This window comes from Chelonia mydas, chromosome 1, assembly GCF_015237465.2.
Source record: "Chelonia mydas isolate rCheMyd1 chromosome 1, rCheMyd1.pri.v2, whole genome shotgun sequence".
NCBI classification, from domain to species: Eukaryota; Metazoa; Chordata; order Testudines; family Cheloniidae; genus Chelonia; species Chelonia mydas.
The window spans coordinates 305206610-305227909 of NC_057849.1; the positions used below are offsets into that span (position 1 = coordinate 305206610).

The 21300-nt window shown below is 38.7% G+C and overlaps 1 protein-coding gene across 9 annotated transcripts in view; it reads left to right on the forward strand.

The window, feature by feature from the left end:
- Positions 1-21300, forward strand: part of PTPRZ1 (protein tyrosine phosphatase receptor type Z1) — a 193627-nt gene that overhangs the window by 154186 nt on the left and 18141 nt on the right. For 5 of the 9 annotated variants that reach the window (XM_037888951.2, XM_037888954.2, XM_037888949.2 and 2 more), the window contains exons 13-19: positions 397-541; positions 10397-10488; positions 14350-14435; positions 16455-16475; positions 16641-16737; positions 18018-18100; positions 18871-19005. In XM_037888951.2, the coding sequence (XP_037744879.1) occupies positions 397-541; positions 10397-10488; positions 14350-14435; positions 16455-16475; positions 16641-16737; positions 18018-18100; positions 18871-19005 (659 nt within the window). The remainder of the gene's footprint in view (positions 1-396; positions 542-10396; positions 10489-14349; positions 14436-16454; positions 16476-16640; positions 16738-18017; positions 18101-18870; positions 19006-21300) is intronic. The other 4 variants (XM_037888956.2, XM_037888950.2, XM_037888953.2 and 1 more) reach the window with 1 other exon arrangement.

Below are 21300 nucleotides of genomic sequence, written 5' to 3' on the forward strand. Positions count from 1 at the left end.
CAATGTTTTGCATTACATGAGTAAAAATATCATATGAAAGCTATCTTTAAACACTTCAATATTATATACTCAGATCCCTTGAAGCACTGAGTGTCTGCTAATTGAAATTTAAAATGAAACATTTTCTTCTTGAAATTATATTTTAACAACAATCTGCATTTTTACAAAGAAGTTCTACCCTGCTGGGATGCTGTGTTGCAAAAACTCTGATACTTTGCTATACTTTCTGTCTGCTTATTTTCTTTAAACTGGTTTGCAAATATGTATGTTTTCTGCTACACAGTAAAAATTAGAACGGTAAGTGACATTACCTAAGGCTCTTATAAACACGTTCAGTTATGCTGTGCTTTTTGTTGACATTTAAATATGGATTATTTCAATTTTCTCTGACTACAGAGGCAAGTAATAGTAGCCATGAGTCTCGTATTGGTCTAGCTGAGAGTCTGGAATCAGAGAAGAAGACAGTTATACCACTTGTGGTCGTATCAGCTCTGACTTTTATCTGTCTAGTGATTCTTGTGGGTATTCTCATATACTGGAGGTAAGTTATTTATTTTTGCAGTTCTACAAAGCATAGATTTTGTCCTGATTAGAAAAATATAATTGGCATTACTGAAGATTTGCAAGAGATCAAACTGGATCCTGACTTTCTAACAGATATTATTATTATTATTTATTTGTATTGCAGTAGTACCCATTTTTGGTAAGCTATTAAAATGTTCACTTGCATATCAAGAGATTTTAAAAAACAAATAATTGATGTGATTGTTTGTTTACCTTTAGGAATTAAATGATATAGGAAAAACAAAATTAAACATCACAGCTTCCTTTTCCACTTGTACCAGAAATGTATCTGTAGGGGATTTATAAATTTAGTACCCGATCCTGGAGTTCTTGATGTCAGTGGGAACTTTGTAAAGGACTGCGGGATTAGCTCTTAACTCCTATTAAAATGCAGTGAAGCTAAGTGTATAGTAATATATTTATTTTTTTACATGGCTATTTTTTTCTGTTTTTTAAAATTACTTACGGAGCACCATCAGCATGGAAGGAAGCATACAAAGCAGAGGAAGTTACAGGTCCTAACCTAAGGGTCTTCCATGCAAGCACAGATCCTACATTAGGCCAACAGTACAACAGGTGACCAGGACTGGAACCTTTTCTCTTTCTCTAGCACACAGAGTTCCACTGTCCCATATGAAGTGGAAAGGTTAGCAGATGCTGGGTCTGCACTTTGTGCTCCTCTGGCCCAGTGGGGATTCCACAGAAAACAAGAGTCATAACTAGGGGATTCCCTAATAGCCAGAGGCAGTGCTAGCCCATTAGAGTTCCTGAGCAGGAATGTTTTGGAGTCCCTTTTACCCCGCACCTCTTAAAAATATGAATTGCATCATTTTCACAAACCAAAATAAAAGCCAACATAACACATACTAATGCACTTGTTAAAAAGTCCATGTTAAATTACATTAATGGTATTTTGGGGGTAATACTAAATCAGGGGCCCCTTGAGCTGCTTAGGGCCCTAAGCTTAGTCTGTTTATGCTTAGCTCAGCCACCTTGAAGCATGGCTCCATTGTACACAAGGTTTTCTGTGGGCCAAACTGAGTGAGGAGACAGAGGTCTTCAGGAGGATAGCCCTGCCCTCCCGTGGATCCCCCAAGATCCATGCAGCATGCTGGTAGTCCTCTAGTTCCAGAGGCTCCATGGCCTATTCCCTGGGACAATTAGGGAGAAATTCCCTTGCAGAGATTTCCTCCCCCAAAGCCTCCTGTTATACTGTGGTTCTGAGCTGTCTGATCCCAGGTTATTATTTATATTGTGATCGTGCCAAAACATCCCAGTTATTAATAGTGTCCTGTCATGGACTCACAGGATTAACGCTATGCCCCCCAGCTTTTGAACAGTCTCTTGGAGGAACTTTTCAATGTGCCAGACACCTAAGGAGTCTCACTCTTCCTTCAAGGTAGGCCATGCAGCCTCAACACCTTCCAAGACTAATCCTCTGGGGCTTCAGCACTCCTGCTTCACACCATGAGCTCTGCTCAGCGAATCCAACTGAGATAGACCCCTGGTTCGAGATTCTTCAGGAACTAATGCACCTCACACAGTGACACTCAAGCAATGTTTTCAAAAGAGCAGGGTTTATTAGTCATCTGGAGTGTAGTAGCATTAACAGTCCTTAGGTTAGCATAGAGCAGAAGTCCCCAAAGTGTGGGGTGCAGAGGAACCTCCGGGGTTGGGGGAGGACACGGCAGGGACCAGGCCAGACCCCATGGGGGCGGGGACTGAGTGCCACTCAGCCCCTCCCTGTCCCCAGCTCTGTTCCGGCCCTGTCCCCAGCTGCGTCCCTGGCTCCTGGCACTGTCCCTAGCCTCAGTGCAGCTCTGCTGCCAGCCCTGCACCAGCCAGCCGCTGCTGCTGGCCGTGGCTCCATTCCCGGCCTGGGGCTAAGGCTGAGAGAGGAGATGCACTTGGCCACAGGTGAGGCTGCCAGCCCCTACCGCAGCCCACCTGCGGCTCTGCTCCCACCCCCAGCTTTGGCTTCTGGCTGCCCTGCTCCCGGTTCCAGACCCACCCCCATCTGCAGCCCCAGCCTCAGCCCCCTTACCACTGTCTGTATGTCCAGTCCTCTCCCCGCCCCCGCTCCAGAGCCGCAGCCCCACTCCCAGTTCCAGGGAGGTGGGGGTGAGTGGACAGGGACAAGGGGGGGCGTGACCCTCAAAAGTCTGGGGACCACTGGCATAGAGAAATAAAGGTTAATGCCTAGTCCATTCTGGTCAGCCCAGAGCAATTCACCAACGTGTAGTGAACTCTGTTTTCAGACTCTGTGTCTCTCTCTGATATCCTTCCTTTGTCAGTTCGCAGGTGAGAGAGCTCAAGCTTCTTTCAGAGCCCACGCTTATTCCCCTAATTTACACCTCTCAGTCCTTTGTTCTTGAGCTGGGGTCTCTGCTCAGCTTCGCTACTGATAGCTTTAATCTATAAGTCACTGGAGCGTCTGTTGTCTCTCTAGACGCCTTGTTGGCCTGGGTCAGTTTCAACCAGTTCCTTAATGACTCCATTCATTGCACCCAGACAGGGAGATGACACACAGACCTATGTCTCTTTGCCTGTCCTGAGAGTAAACTTAATCATTTTCCCTCTCACTGGGTACCAATGCAAAGTATAGGGGGAAACTGAGGCACACACAGATTTAATAAAAATATGACAGAAAATTCCCACTTTGTCATAGGCCCTATTCTGCTAGGTCCAAGCAAACATAAAACATGACACAGGAGTAGAGCTGTGTAAAAAATGTAAACAGTTTTTTGGAAAAAAATCACCAAAAAAGTTTGAATTTTTTGAAAAATTCAAGCGATTCTCAAAGTTGGTCAGAAAACAGCACACACAAAAAAATCCTTAAAAATTTTTGTTGAAATTTAAAAAAAAACTTGAGCATTTTTTTTTTACCATCTTTACACAGAAGATAAAGGTGTGAGCAAATAGAGATATTGGGCCAGTTTGGCCAGCCTGGGCCATTGTGTCTGGGGGTGGGAATCCATCCCCAGGGGAAGGAAGTCAGTATTTGCACCACCACCTTTCCCTCGAGGGTTTGACTGGCAGAGCATAATTCTTGATTCCAATAGGACCTCATGGTTGCCCTGCCAGTGTGTCTCCTGGCCCTCCCTGGCCAGTACCAGCCATTCTGAGCTTTATAGCAGAGGGGGAGCTACAGGCACTGCGCATCATTCTAAACCCACCCTCTGTCAGATGGATTTTCTGCCACCAAAGAACTTTCTCTGTCAGTGTAGCTCAGGATTGAATCTGCCCATTGTGTCTTTTGGAGGGTGCGTCAGCTTTTTCTTTATCTTGTATTATCATTGATATGCACCTGGGAAAAGGAAGTCTAAAGGGAGGGACTGAAGTGGAGTGAAGATAGATGTTAGCGGTACAAAGGAGAAGGAGGGCATTCCATGGCTGATATATTATCATGCATGCATCCGATGAAGTGAGCAGTAGCTCACAAAAGCTTATGCTCAAATAAATTTGTTAGTCTCTAAGGTGCCACAAGTACTCCTTTTATATTATCTGTGTTACTGTCTTTTAAATAATGTGAATCCATGGAAATTTAAACAATTGGGGATAAATTCAGAAGTGATGTAAATAATAAATGTAAGGTACATGTGGGTCCAAATCTGCACAAATGTGTGCAAATGGCTGTAGGTTACATATCAAGGATATGGGAGGGTGGAGTTGTAACAACAGCCAACAGAGAATGTAAGGTGTCAGGTAAAGCACAGGGGACCTGCTACATTTTACACCTCTCTACATTCTCCTGTTGGTTCTTTTCCTATAGCCACCCTCTTCCACTTATTATGCATGTGAGTTACATCTAGTTTCACTCATGTGCACACCACTAGTTAAGCCATCTCTAAAATGTCCTGATAAAGGTATAAAGTGATAGTGTTATATTCTAATAGACTGTCATGTCAAAATATCACTCAACAAAGAAGCTGCATGACAAGTGTAAAACAAATACAAAATGAATAAATTCAGGCATAATGACACAATACTATTATCTATCATCTATCTATCTATCGATCTATCGATCTATCTCATATATGTATCTGGCCTCTATCATTGTAGTATCTCAGCATCTCACAGTCTTTAATAGATTGTGCCTCACAACGATGCAGTGAGGTAAGGAAGTGCTATTGTTCCCATTTTACAGATAGGGAACTGAGGGACTACGTGACTTGCTTGAGGTCCCACAGGAACTATGTGGTGGAGCAGGGAATTGAACGCAAGTCTCCCAAGCTACTATGGTAACTAGCAGTCCAGCCTTTGACAGTATTAGAGCAGGTGTATGAAAAATGATGTTTTTAAAATATTTCATCTTCAGAGTGAGTCTTGGAAAGGAATCAGTTAATGTCCAGAAGAATTGCACAACTCATTTCTAGATTACTTCTAGTCAGTTGATTATGAATTCTACCATGGGGATTTATGGTTAACTCTCCTTCATTTTACTGACAGGCTTCTCTTAGTTTCACATTGTCCAACATGAATGTTCATATTCATCTTCAAAAGGCTTTATCTTTAAAGCTAAATGGTATTCGAAATCTTTCCTGTTTACAAAAGAAAACAATGCCATACACTTTAAGACCCGGATTGCATGGTGTAGTTTTAGTAATCCTACACATGTTATGAGCTTGTTCTTGTCAAATGACATTGTGTTCATTTGGTATTCTTTCTCAGAGAAGGCACAATTTTGAAACCCAGTCTTTCAAAATATAGCAAAGATCCCGTTAGCAGTAATATCTTTTAGATGTTTAATTTAATCCTTTGTGTATTTCCCATGTATTACAAAATAAAATATGGAGCTCTTTTTTGTTAATCTTCAAGAGAAAATTTTGTTGACCTTATGCTGAAGCCTGTAACGTATTTTCTATGTTTTTAAAAGGAATGAAATCTAAATATCATGTAGTGTAATTTGGACTTTGTGGCCTGATTTTCAAAGGTGCTGAGCACCCACAGCTCTTTTTAAAGTCAATGGAAAATTAGGACATTAACTTTATAGGACAATTTTATTTTCTTTGTACTTGCAAAATGTTCTATAGGAAGAACAGAATAATACAACTGAATCCCTAACAGAGCAATTCTCGTGCTCAGCTTTAGTTGGTTTTAAGCTGATAGTTGATACCCAATATGAGCCTTTTTTATTTTTTGTGGGCCAAATTGCTCATCAAATACTTAAACTTGCAAGAAACTTATCTCTGTATGCTTATTTACAACAGTGTTCACAAAAAATGATAGTCCAGCTACTCAGTGGAGGTCTTTGGTTTGAAGATGAGTCAAAAAGAATCATCCCTGGCAAAGCTGACAAATACCTGTTTACCAGATTCATGTAAAAATGCAGAAATTATTTTGCTCTCCCCTCAAATTGTTTGTAAAAACAAACAGCAGTTGTGGCCAGCAGAAAACTAACTTAGCAGTTTAACTCTGTTCTTAGTAAAGAATTCTTGAACTTCCACCTGGAGAAATTCACAACAACTCTTGACTATTTCATGAGACAGAGGTTCACTCTTTTCATGATGAAAAGTTGTCTTGACTGGCAGAAATGGCAACTTTTAATTCTGATGTTTTCTAATATTTTTTATTCAGATTCCATATATGAAATAAAAATGTATAATTTTGCCCCCTCTAGTTTGGTCGTTCAAGGCCTCTTGTAACTCAGGCAATGAGTTTCCAGTCAATATCATTGTCTTTTCTCTTCGACGGTCTAGGTTTACAGTGAAGTAGGCAAAGAGATCCTTTTATTTATTTCACAGCCTTATCCCTTTGGATACATTGTTTTGTACAGCCTTTGGGAGGATTTTTCATCCAAAAATAGAATACATGAAACCAAGAAAACAGATAGAAGATTCAGAGCTTCACTGGGAATGCTTGAATCTGCTGGTTCTGTTGAGTTCATGTCTGATGCTCTGGGCCCAGATTTCATTATTGATGGCGTTCTGCTTTGGTGAATGGAATTTGTATTTTAGGGTCACTGGGTGAAAAAAAATCCCAGTTCTGAAAAATGAAAGTTTCCCTATCCTACACCAGCAGCAAATTACACCACCATCCTTGCCAGCTGAGCTGCACTTGACCAGCTGTTGGAGGTTAGAGCCAAGGCTCTGTCTGCTCCCTGCCTTCAGCGGAAGGGAAGGAATAATAGGCACACAGCACCTACTTATTCCTGCATGCCCAGATCCAAGGTCTATGCATACCTACAGAGGGGTGAAAGGGTGGGTGGAGGGGTTGTTACTCCCCCGTAAGCCCCTGATAAAGAGTCCAAGTCACAGTCTTGCCCTAAACTGTTCTTTTTAAACTATTCACTCAGCTCTAGTTTCTTCAGGGCAGTTTAATGTGCTGCTGCTTGTCTTACGCTCCTGCTATAGCCTCTTTAATTATTACAACATCTTTAATACCGTCTTGGGTTTTAACTGAATGTGCTAAGAAGTGCAGTGTCTGAATTATGAATTACACAGTTTTAGGTATGGGATCAAAATCCTGAGGTAAAAAGGTGTAAATTAAATAATGAGGTTAACATTGATTGATGGGACTTTTGCCTGCAAGTTTAAAACAGTCATCACATTTTTCATTAAAGATGAGTGGTAATCAGGAAGTGACATGGCTATCAACACTTAGCTTAGTCATGAAGGCTTTCACTGCTGATGCAGAGCAGATGGAATACTTAGTCTGAATCTTGTTCTAGATTAAGTAGTGTGCTTTGAATTTTTTTCTCCCAGATGTTTTAGGGTATAATTTACTTGAGGCTACAAGGGATAATTAACACACAGTATGTTACTAGAATGCTTTAAAGCATGTTTTAGATGTGAAAATCATTACACAAATCTTTTCCAATTTAAACTTTTTCATGCAGAAATGTGACAAAACACTGTAATGTGACTGTATACACTTAATGGAACAAGATCTTTAGAAACAATGGCGTCAAGCTTTTTAGATTTTCCTTTTGTTATTTTTATTTGTTCATGTATTTTAAATAAGCACACCCTGTTAAAATGCACAACGGCCTGAGTATCAGGCCAGGATGTTTAAAAATAACTAGTGATTTTTGGTGCCTTATTTTTGGGGTGCCCTCCTTGAGACATCTTAAATGAGCCTGATTTGCAGCAGGTGCTGAGCACCAACACTTGGGCCTGGGAGCAGCCTACCTGACACACCGTCTATCTCACTGTGATAAACAGATGGAGTTGCAGTCAATGAGGGCACTGGTGCTAGATATCTCTCAATACAGTATATTAAAGCAGAGGTGGCTGCCAGGGTGTTCTCCAGCAGGCTCTGGGATGCCCTCTTGATTCTGATTCAAAATAGCTAAGATCTTCTTCCATTAAGTTGACTGTCAGGTCACACTGCAGCACCCACATTTTTTACCCAGCCTCTGAAGAAAGATAGTGGATTGAGTTATCGGCTATCGCGGGGGTGCTAGTATTTGATTAAGAGCTGCTTCTTAGTAGAAGGGGGACTGAGATTTATATTTCATGTTGTAGTTTAAGTCAGTGGCAGGGTGCTCAGAGCCTGTGTACAGGCACCTTTAATTTGTCTAAATCAAAATAAAGTAAGTACATAATGGATAATCCCTGCTCAAGACTCCTGTGGATGGCCAAAAATCCTCCAAGGCTCTTGCAGATATTCCTTGAGGGAAAATTCCTTCTTGGCCCCAAGTTTGGCTGTCACGTGAATCTCCCTTCTGTATCCTCAACCTCCTTTAATACTCTATGATTTTGTTGTTCATGTAACTATCCTTTTACCCCACTAGAATCATAGAGGGGAATCTGTCAGGAGCTATAGGGACAAAAAAATTCAGACACTGATTACGGTTTGAAGGAATAAAAAAAAAAAATCATTCCAGGAGTGTCTACATATTTCCCAAATGCTTAGTTGAAACAGTTCTCACCCAAGTGTCTGTGGTCTATATTTATGTTTTTCTAGAGAATGCTAACATCTCCACAGCCTCTTCTTCTCTATACTGAATAGTCTTATGTTCTTTAGCTTGTCATCATAGGTAAGGTTCTTCAGAGCTTTGTTCACCAGGGGAGTCCTCAGCTCTGCACATAGGCTGTTTTCAGAATGGAGCAGGAATAGGGAGCAGCATGGGAAATAAAGAGCACAGAATAAAGTTTGAGAGATGGGCAAAGTGTAGAGCAATGGGTGCATCTTCATGAAATCAGTGTAAATACATTCACCAGGCTGGGGATGGGGTGAAATGAAAGCCACATGTAAGCAGGGACCACTGTATGGACAGCCATGAAGCTAAAATCAAGGAGATTGAAATTACTGAGGAATGGGATAGGAAAATAATGGAGGAATTTGGGAACTGAAGCAAAAGGGAGGGCTATGTTATCAGAGCGGCAGGAAAAGTAGATAGCTAACTGCAGTGTCATGAATGGCCTAGTGAGGGGAGAGATGACTGAGGTAGAAGATGGAGAAGAAGTAGCATTTTTTCCTGGCAGAGGTCTCCTAACCCACAGCAGAATCTACTGTCTTTACCCCAGTTCATTATCCACTGATTCACCTTCAAATCTACCCCTACGTAAACCCAGAATTTTCTCTCCGAAAATTTTTTTCTTAATAGGTCTCATAAAATTGGGTGATAGTAAGAGGGACTGAGTTCTGGCAAGTGGAGCTCCTGTTTTAACATACAAAAGCTGGATATAACTGTTTTTCATTATACCATCACACAGGTTAATTATAAGGTATATTTCCTCTGTGCAATGCTATTAATTTGGAGAAACTATTATATGGAAGTAGAATTTAGAATAACAATAACCTCACAAAATGGCAAAAGACTCTAAAACCATTTTAGCCAATGGCTTTCAGCAAATGGAAATTCATAAACATAAAATGAGATTAATATTTTCCCTGAAACAGGTATCTCTTTTTAAAGTTAACCACTTGTGAGTAACGTTTCAAATAGATTAAATGACCCACAGCAAAGAATGTTATTAGCAAGTTTAATTATCTGGTGAGTTTTTTAATTAAGGAGGGTGTGCAGTGCTTAAAGCAGCAGTTGGTTATTTACTCTTTTGAATAGCTTGTTTTATACTCTTAGCAGATGCTACCCATATTCTCTTCACAGCTGGGGTATGGAAATAGACACAAGTAACATTGTGGGCCATAGTTAAGGTTGATTCTATTAGTATTCATCCTTAAACCCCTCTGCAACACGGCTAGCATCTGTTGGAATCATAAACTCCCCTGCTTTCAGCTATCTGCATCATGATGACTTCCTTGGTTAAGATGTGCTCAGTGTGATGGCTACATTAAGAAGCAATTCCCCCCCCCCTCGAGTTATAACAGAACCGTGAGCCTCTGTTTTGTTTTCTACACAGCATATTACCTTTTATTGAATTCAGTACCTGTGGTAGGAAAGGTCTCTCAGTGAAAGTGGTTTCACGCATGATTCCAGCTTTGGAGTAGTACAGTACCTAGAATACGAAAGGAGTAGAATCATGTGGATCTGGATGAGTGAATAGGGCAATGGAATTTCATTACACTTGAAAGTTACTGTATGGCATCTACAGTGGTTCCAGGTGCAGATTCACACTCTCTTGGCTCTCACTATGGCTGATGTCTGCTCGATCTTCTGCCTCTGGTACAGGTAAAAGTAGCATAAACTATTTGATCTTCTGGGCTAATGTGCAGGTATGTGGTGTCGTAAATTGTAGGCATAATGTTATTAGTGCAATATAGTGGTGCTTACAGTGAATATTTATATTTTAACAGATGCATTTCAATATTCCTTACAAGAGGTTCTCAGATGTTTAATTTTTTTTATCATATTGCCAATATTCCAAGAAGACATCTCAGAAAACATGTTATATTTGCTATATTTAAATATGATTTTTTTCTTTAGGAAATGCTTCCAGACTGCTCACTTTTATTTAGAAGATAACACATCACCTAGAGTGATTTCCACTCCCTCAGCACCAGTCTTCCCAGTTTTAGGTAATTTGTTTTGAAATATTTTATGAATTATTGTTTGTCATTGAAAAAATGTGGTGAATATTAAAGTGTACTTGAATATTTAATACTTTAAACTGTCTAAATTGGCCATCTTGATTATCACTACAAAAATTTTTTCTCCTGCTGATAAAACTAATTAGCCTCTCACAGTTTGTATGGCAACTTCCAACTTATCTGTATGAATATATATATATCTTCTTATTATACATTCCATTCTATGCATCCGATGAAGTGAGCTGTAGCTCACGAAAGCTTATGCTCTAATAAATTTGTTAGTCTCTAAGGTGCCACAAGTACTCCTGTTCTTTTTATTAAAGTGTACTGTCATTAAACAGGATGATCTGGCAAATGGCTTTTGGGTCAATAACCATTCCTCATGCACAGTCCAATAGCTATAAACATGGTTCGATTCACCGCTTGGAAATGTTAGAGTTTGAGATTTTTTTGCACCCCTTTGTATTCATGGAGACAGCTGCACCTGAGTGGGGGAGACACCCTCCGGGGAGTCAGACAATGCTACTGTCACTAGGCTCACCTGAATGTTCTGCAGGAATAAAGTACCTTTAACTTACAGCCAGGGCTCTTTAAGACCCCCTCTGATAGAGGCTGCTTGGGCGATGTGCTGAATAAAACTTTCTACAAAAATCTGTGACCCATATTCTGTACCTCACTACATAAGTAGTGCCACTGAAAACAATGTCATTACTGGGGAGTAAGACACTACTCACAGTGAGTAAAGGGCACAAAATCTGCCACATATAGGTAACGAATAAATACATATTATTTATTAAATCTCAAGCATTTGATTACTATTTGAAACTGAAAAGTAGACATTTTTAAAGTGTTCCCTCTAAGCCAAGTGACAGCTGTGAACATGAGGAACATCATATTTTAAATAGTTAATCACAAAACTAATAGGTATATCTCCAGAAATTCAAACAATTCTCTAGAGTGATTTTAGACTGAATGTCATGCGGAAGTTCCATTTTTGTTTGTTTTGTTTATTTACTTTGGGTTAGCCATTGTCATGCCTTGTTAGAGTAGTTCATGAAAGGCTGTTTCCGTTCCAAGTCAATAACTGTACTGCAGTGTCATTGTGCCATTTGTTTTTACAGGAAATATAACGTTCCACTGTCATGGGGAGAATTGCATCTGCAGTTGTTTTTGTGTAATTCATGTATGTGTTTTGGTATTGGGGATTTTATTTACTAAAAATAGTAATGAATGTTAATTTAAAACAGGTGAAAAGAACCTTTTAAATTGACAAAAATAGACAGAACTTTTTGTGGAAAACTTCTAAAGATTGTAGAAATAATTCTGACTTACCTTGTTGTGTGATAGATTTTAAGTGAGCAAGTTTTAGATTTCCTAATGCACATGTTTTCTAAAATCATTGTATTTTTAGAACTATTGACATATTATATAAGGCTACTCAATATACAGTATGTGAAAGGCTCATATGAGTCTAATGTAGGTAAAGTGGTTTGAGCAGGAAAAGCACTATGCAACTGCTAAGTATTATTTTTATTATAACTGAATGCAAACACCATCCATTTCTATTACTTACTCTTTATTACTTCTGTGCATTCTCATTAGCATCCATGGGAGATCCACATGCCAGATGTACAGAACGTGCCCTAGAGATCTGTAGCATGAATCAGGCCACTCTGGATTGTTGGGGTGGGACTTGGGGACTAGCCAAATAATGATAAGACCTACTCCTCTAGCCAGAACTAGCTGGGGGCCAGCTCAGCACTGCCCATAAAAAACAAGTGCAAGCAACCTCCTTTCTCCTTTACTGTCCATGGCCCCAGCGTTGCCCTTCCCTCCCCAGCTATTGCGCATCTATAGCTAAAGCAGCCCTGAGGGCAAGATGCCACAGGAGCAGTAGGGATTGAGTTGTTTGTTTCTGAGCCTGCTTTGTTTTAAGATCAAGAGGTTTCCGTGCTCCAGGAATGCTGCAAATATTTGTTTACACACAGTAGATAGGAGGCCTGGTTGGCATTTGCCAGTCTTGTTACCACTTTAAAAATACCCCTCTTCCCTCCTCAGGGTCTCTGTGGTCATGGTCATAAATGGGCAATATTTTTAGAACACTTTTAAGGTTTGATCTTATGCTCATTGTAGTCAATGGGAGTTTTGCTACTGAATTCAGTTAATGCATGGTCAAACCTTATCTGAAGGAAGCTTTAACAATATTGTGTGTGTGTGTGTGTGTGTGTGTGTGGATGGATATTGGTGCTTGTTTCTGTGTTCTGAGCTCATTGGAAAACATACTTCATGCCAGAACCCTTCTCCTAGGTGTGAAGGTGGTATTACACATTTGTGTTTTTCTTAGGCTTGCCTGCCTAATTCGGTTTTAGTATTCATGTCCATTCATGTAAGGGAAAGAGCAGATGGATCTCAATACAAATCAACAAATCCCTGGTAACTGAAGCCTAAAAATATTGGGTGTCCTAAATGATGAACATCTGTTGATGTAAATAGCTGTTCCTTATGCAATGTAATTGATGTTTCCTTGTCATATCATACAGTTATGAAATTGCTATTGTGAAATAGTCGTATGTTTAATCTATGGAAGGCTTTCCATGGAAAAAAAAAGATCTCTCCACTTTAGAGCCAAAACTAGTTAAAATAATGTGGCCCTTTAACAATTAATTAACAGAACAGATGATGTTATTTACAAAGCATATTTCTTTGGGGACCTGCAGATTAAAAATCCTTGAAGGTTTGTTACATGATCCTTAATGAATATTTTGCACATAACTGTTTTTCTGTATTTACATAAAGTATGAAAGAGAGTTTCTCAAATAAAAATATCAGCCTGAGAATTCTGATTACAGCATGTTAAATGCAAACTGAAATACCCATCAATATCAATTTGTCATATTTATGTGTAAAGCAACTCACAACAGTGTAAATATTTTATTTGTGGTATCCAGAAAGTTTTCCTGGTGTGTGTAATTCCCATTAATGGTAATAAGAGTTACCTCTGAGAAAAAAAGCCTTGGTTAAGAATTGCACTATCAGTCCCTGATCCTGAGAGATTAGAGATGCTCAACACTTCTCAGGATGAGACACAAAATTATTGCCAGTAATTACAACCACAGAAACTTATAGATGTACAACAAATAAAGAAAATTTGCTTGCACAAATGATTCATTGTGAGTGAAAGAGAGAGAGTAAAAGTTACTTTTGACACTCAAGCTGATACACATGCCGTAATTAACACAGTCTTGTTGGCATGATGCTGGCTTAATTTCCTAGTCCGGGGCCCCTACAGCTGGCCCCATACACCCAGTTTAATACCACTCAACACAGAGCATTCTGACTCCAGAACCCAGTAATTCCTTCTCTGCTCTCTGTCAACATTACTAAAGAACTCTACTCCGACTGCCTCACTTTGGACCTGCTTCAGCAAATAGCTGAAACTCTCGACTCTCTTTCACTTCAGTGAGTGCTGAGAGCACTCTTCAATTTACCGGCTCAGCATTTTGCAGGATCAGCCCCTTGTTTGTGGAGGTATCGTGGGCATGCAGACATGAGAAAAAGAGAGAATCTTCAAAGGTGGAAAAAGAGCTGGATGGGGAACTTGTATGCCTTATTTCACAGGGCCTTTGCAAAATTTGTAGACAGCACCATTATTATGCATCATTTAAATAGTGTTAGAGATGGGTTGTGATTTTTAAGAAGAAGACAAGTACCAAAAGCTCCTACACATGCTGCATGTTTTATTTTGGGATTTTGTATAGTTTGCCTAACTATAAAGCTTGTTATATATCACTCTGGCTTCTTATCCTTCACAAATGTTTTTTTTTTTTTTTGTCTTTTCCCACCCCTAAGATGATGTTGGAGCAATTCCAATAAAGCATTTTCCAAAACATGTTGCAGACTTACATGCAAGTAATGGTTTTACTGAAGAATTTGAGGTATGGCTCTATGTCTTCTTTTTAAAGAAAGGCTACAAATAATGTCAGATTAAAATTAATTTGAAAATAAAGAATTAGGGATTCTTTAATGTCAGATGGGATCCAGATTCTGGGACCAATTCTGTAAATACTTATGGACATGAGTACCTTGAACCTATGAACTTATGTGTATATAGCTAAGAACATATGTAACTGTTGACAAATTAATAGATATATCTACTTAGACTTAGAATTAGCAAGTGTACTGATGCACAGTCTTGGTATAGGATAGTGAGAACTTTCAGATTAATCCCATAGCACATATAATTCATTATGTGTTTCACAAAATTGAAAATATTAACTTCATCACATAATTCATTAATTTTACCCTATATAACTAATGAATTTCAATGCATGATAAAATACTCATATGTATTTCATGAACAAGCTTTTGATAAGTCATATTTCCTGTATCTAACTAAAAAACTGTAAAATTGAAATAGTCAATCTCACTTCTATCATCAAAGATCTATTGTTAAAAATCTTATATGTATTCCCAAACAAAAAGTTTTGTGGAGGCATAGTTAAGATTGTAAATAGATCATCTGTATTTATTATAAATATTATTATGTTATAATTGCATCAAAAATGTTTGAAAATATGGACATTCATTCTTAAATACCCTCTGCTTTATTGTGTTTTCTCTGCCCACTCACAATGTATAGGGGAAAACTCTCCTACGGTCACCTAATTTACCCCATAAACATTTCCTGTATAGGCCACAAGACAACACTCAACACATATGGCCTATAGACAGGCTTGGCAGAATTCAATTTTTTGGTCAAGGGTCTGGTTTGTGTCTCACCACAAATAGGAAGACCTTGTACAAACAAGACCCTTGACCATCCCCCATCTCTATTTCCCACTGTTGTCCAGAGACCACAATATAGGGCATTTTGTTCAGACTGTATGGTTGAAAAACAGCATTTTTACTTACAGCACAGTTGTAGATAGGAGTGAGAACCCCAATCTACCTATCTGTTCTTCCAGGTTTATAAAACGCCCCAGAATATGTGCCCTGACTTTCTCTCTGCTCCTGGAGAGCTAACAAGATATGCAAGACTCTAAACTGAAGTTATTATCTTTGCAGAGCTGACAAAAGTTAGCTTTTTCAGTTTTTAATTCCTATTACTATAAAGCAAATCCTATTTAAAACCTAATTTACCAGGTCATTAGGCTTTAACCATGACTAGTAACCACATCTCTTATTTTTAACTTTTAGAAAGCCTAAAAGGAAGATGTTTTGGCCTTAAAATGAGTCCCAGAACATTACAGGAACCATGATTGTATTATTTTTAAATGAATGGAATTTATTTTCTGTTTAATAAGGTGCCCCTTATAGAAGATTGAGTTTACTATTTAATTGAAGCATTCCATAAAATAAAAACTTGAATTAAATGCTGAGAATACTATTATGGATTTTTAAGGGCCTGCTCATGTTACCGTTACTCATTCAGGTCACCCTTACACATGCGTTAGGCCCAATGGGACTACTTGTATGAATAAGGGTTGTAGTTTAGAGCCCGAAACTGGTAGAGTATAGTCACATGAAGATGTAAAGATGCACAATCCTGCTCCCTTGGAAATCAGTTGAGGTTTTGCAGTTAACTTCAATGAGAGTAAGAGCAGGCCTGTAAAACTTAACCCAGTTCCTGGACCAATAACTAAAGGCCTCTGCCCTGTCAATGAGACTATTCATGCATAAGTATTTGCAAGTCCAGAGTCTGACTGAGGCCAAGTCACTGAGATACATACAGATGTCAGTCTTTGTTATGAAAGTTATTTCAAGTTCAGAATTTCTCATTTCTTTTACTTGCATGCATTATGTCAGAAATATTCAACGTTGTTGCTATATTATAAACACATATATTGCATGACCATAATTGTTTTCCATTGTAATATGTATAAGCACTTCTATCCATTTGTTGTGTGCTGTGGAATTTGATTTCTTTACTTTTTTTGCATTCATTCCCTCATTAGACACTGAAAGAGTTTTACAAGGTAAGGAATTATTTCACTGCTTTTTTTTTTTTTTTTTTTAGCAGAGAACTAGTTGTAAGATAGTTTGGTATACAGTTGTGGTTTTTCATGTTGATTTATTACATTTTAAAACATTGCATGTAAGTTAATATTTATTAAAATAGCATGTGCCTATTTTCTTTTCAGGAAATCCAGAGCTGTACTGTAGATCTTGGTATTACTTCAGACAGCTCTAATCACCCAGACAACAAGAATAAGAATCGATATATAAATATCGTTGCTTGTAAGTGAACACGCTTGGTTATGTATTTTAAAGGTCAACATAGGGAAGTGTGCACTTATGTATTATCACGGGGAGGGGGGAATCACAATGGTCTGAAAATTATTGGTCTTGTTCAGCAGTGTTCTGTGAGTAACAGAAGAGACTTTCATATTTTTTCAAGTTATTTCTCTGAGATTCTGCTGCCCTACTGAGCTTTTGATAGTGAAACCTATGTAGGCCTTCTGTGACAAAACAAAAAAGAAATTGGAGACTTCCTTACAATTCCATTATAAAGCCAAAGAAGCTATGTTTTGATTACCAAAGTTAATCCATCTTTGAGCTGGAATAATGATGATTTATCCTCTTTAGCAATCTGCAGAATCCCAGGATCTGTAGTCGCTGCACACACAGAAATATATATTTATCAGTTTTTTAGGTTGTATGTGCCCCGTCACTGAATATAAATCAGGTTCGTTAGCTGGGACACATGTTCCAATTGCTTCGCCCCTCTCCATCATGCTAGTAATTCTTAGCTAATGTGTGTATATATTTAGCTCTTTTAATCTTTCTTTAATGTCAGTCCTTTCAGCCTCCTGACCATTTTTGTGGCTATTTTTCTGAACTGTCTCTGGTCTACCAATATTTTTCTGGTAACAAGGCACTCAGAATTAAATACGGTGTTCTAGGTGCAGTAGCAACAGAGCTGTATACATAATAGGACCAATTCAGTTGATTTGGCAATGGGAGGTGTAAATTTCACCACAGAACAAAAGAGGTTCACTTCACCTTATTGAAGATTCACCTTCACAGAACAAAGGTTAGCATTATTTGCTCTCCCATTCTCCCCATTTCTATCCAAAGCTTTACGGGAGCACTACTCAGGTGATTCTGGTTATTTCCTGAGAGGTGCTCAGATACTATAGTGATGTGTGGCACTATGAGAACCAATATAGATAGGTCTCTAAGGGGATACATTCTCTGACCATCTAGCCATACATCCTTCCATTGGCTTCAAAGGGAGTTGCACATGTGCATCTCACAGGGTGATCAACTTTCTCCCTTCTCTAGAAGATATGTGTTTGATTATTTCCCAACCCAAATCCCAGATGTTAGTTAGCATTTCTCCAGCTGAAATTTTGAATGTGATTCATATTTAAGCACAGAATACTTGCATATTGTTGTTGTACTTCCCATATAAATATTCTAAAATCCAATTAACGTCTCTCACTGTAAAAGGTTTCCTAAAGAAAAGGAACCACGCTTGCTAGAGTGCTGTGTTATTTTGACTTGTTTTATTGCAGATGATCATAGTAGGGTTAAACTTGCACAACTTGCAGAAAAAGATGGAAGAGTGACTGATTACATCAATGCCAACTATGTTGATGTAAGTACATTTACATATCTATTAATCTGGTCAGGTATCTCCAAGACAGCTGAGGCAATGAGGCATCTAGAGTTCATAAAAATGGATTAATTCTTAAATATATATGCACAAAACAATATAAAAAGCTTCATTAGTAGGAGATTCTTTAAGGATCTGACTTAAATCCACAAACCATCAACATGAAGATAAATCTCAGATTGTATCTTGAACACACGTTTTTGTGTTCAGTTATTGTAGAGGCTTCAGATCAGCTGATGATTTTTTAATACCATAAAGTATATGGTATGGCAGTACAGAGTGAATATTTCAGTTCTGAATTTCTATATTTTTATGTATTTGTAGTAGATACTTAATTCTTCTATCTGGGATAATCTCATGAGATGTGTATGCCATTCGGATAAGGGTCTCAGGGGGACAGCATTTTTTCAGTTTTAGTTACCCTATTCTTTAAACCTGTTATATGTGAATGATACTAGTTTATTTCTTACATGAATATCATAACAGATCTTTTCAAATCATTAGTATGTCAATGTTCTGCCAGGGTATTATTCCCTTTTTTGGAATTTTACACATTAACATAATAATTCCATTCATATTGTATCCAGTTCCAACAGGCTTTATGTGAATGAAATTGTTACAAATAAAAAAATACCTGAAGTTGTGTGGGATTTTCTATTGTATCCATATATAAAATGTCATGTACTCTACCCAAATGCCTTTTTTATAGAAACTGTACATTAACAAATGTCATTTCTTATATTTTAATTTAGGGCTACAACAAGCCAAAAGCTTACATTGCTGCTCAAGGGCCATTAAAATCAACAGCAGAAGATTTCTGGAGAATGATTTGGGAACATAATGTGGAAGTCATTGTGATGATAACTAATCTTGTTGAGAAAGGAAGGGTATGAATCCATTTCTTTATGTTATCTACACCAAATGGTTCCTACACATGCAGCCTACGTACATTTCCAGTTTGCTATTAGACTCCTATCAAATATTCTATACAAAGCAGAAGTCACAATAATACTTATATACCACTTTCAAAACATAGTATAAAAGAAAATAATGTAGAACGTTAATACAAATAGAAGTCATAATGCTGCACCTCAGAATCTGTGTAAACACAGTTGGAAATAATAAATATGGTTTTATGGCTAACAAGGTGTCGTCATCTTTGACACTCAGTGTCCATCACTGATTGACAGAAAGAAGAGATTTCCAAGGGATTTCCTTAATAAACTAAACATTTCATTTAATTATAAAAGCAAAAAAAAACAAAAGTATGTGAGTTATTATAATCTCCAAGCATTATGTGTATGAAAGTAGTTATAACTATCTCTTAAAATTCAGTAAAGGCAAAAGCAAGTTTATAATAACCTAAAATTATAAGAATAACTACATTAACAGACATTTTGGCATTTTGTAACAACTATTTAGGTCTACCCTCTCCAGGCCCCACAGCTACACTGAGGGTGAGGTGTAGAAAACATAAAATCATCACTGATGAAATTTGCAGCTGACACAAAAATTGGGGGACTGGTAAATAATGCAGAGGATAGGGCACATACATAGGGCAATCTGGATCATTTGATAAACTGGGCACAAGCGAACAATATGTATTTTAATATGGCTAGATGTAAATGTATACATCTAGGAACAAAGAATGTAGGCCATACTTACAGGATGGGTGTCTCTATCCTGGGAACCAGTGATTCTGAAAAAATAATTGGGGGTCATGTTGGATAATAAACTGAGCATAAGCTCTCAAAGTCACACTGTGGCCAAAAGGGCTAATGCATTCCTGGGATGCATAAACAGGGAAATCTTGAGTAGAAGTAGAGAGATTATTTTACCTCTGAATTTGGCACTGGTGTGACTGCTGCTGGAATACTGTGGACAGTTCTGGTGCCCATAATTCAAGAAGGATGTTGATAAATTGGAGAGGGTTCAGAGAAGAGCCATGACAATGATTAAAGGATTAGAAAACATGTCTTATAGACTCCAGGAGCTCAATCTATTTATCTTAACAAAGAGAAGGCTAAGGGGTGACTTGGTTACAGCCTCTAAGTGTCTACATGGGAAACAAATATATAATAATGGGCATTTCAATCTAGCAGAAAAAGGTATGAAATGATCCAATGGCTGGAAGTTGAAACTAGACAAATTCAGACTGGAAATAAGGTGTAAATTTTTAACAGTGACAGTAGTTAACCATTAGATCAATTTACCAAAGGTTGTGGTGGATTTTTAAATCCAGGTTGGATGTTTTTCTAAAAAATATGCTCCTGGAATTATTTTGGGGAAATTCTATGACATGTGTTATACCAGGATCCTACCAAATTCACACTCCATTTTGGTCAATTTCATTGTCATAGAATTTTTTAAATCGTAAATTTCATGATTTCACCTATTTCAATCTGAAATTTCACGATGTTATAATTGTAGGGGTCCTGACCCAAAAAGGAGCTGGGGGGGGGCGGGTTGCAAAGCGATTGTAGGGAGGGTTGCAGTACTTCTACCCTTACTTCTGCACGGCTGCTGGCAGCTGTGCTGCTTTCAGAGTTGGGCAGCTGGAGAGCGGCGGCTGTTGGCCGGGAGCCCAGCTCTGAAGTCAGAGTCGTATTGCCACCCTTACTTCTGCGCTGCTGCTTGCAGATCCGGGCCATCAGTCAGCAGACTCTCCAGACACCCATCTCTGAAGGCAGCAATGCAGAAATAACGGTGGCATGGGATGGTGTTGCCACCCTTCTGCGCTGCTGCTGGCAGGGCTCTGTCTTCAGAGCGGGGTGCCTGGCCAACAGCTGCTGCTCCCCAGCTGACCAGTTCTACAGGTAGCACAGAAGTAAGGGTGGCAATACCACGACCCCCTCTAAAACAAGCCTGTGACACCCCCCTGCAACTCCCTTTTGGGTCAGGACCCCCAGTTTGAGAAACGCTGGTCTTCCCCCATAAAATCTGTATAGTATAGGGTAAAAGCACACAAAAGGCCGGATTTCACAGGGGGGAGACCAGATTTCATGGTCCATGACATGTTTTCCTGAATAGGGCCCTAGTTACACAGGAGTCAGATTAGATGATCACAGTGGTCCCTTCTGGTCTTGGACTCTATGAAGCTATGTATAGGACCACAAAATGGGCAGAGCCTGCTTCTCTGGCAAATTCAGTGACAGTTCACCACTGTGAATTTACCACTGGTC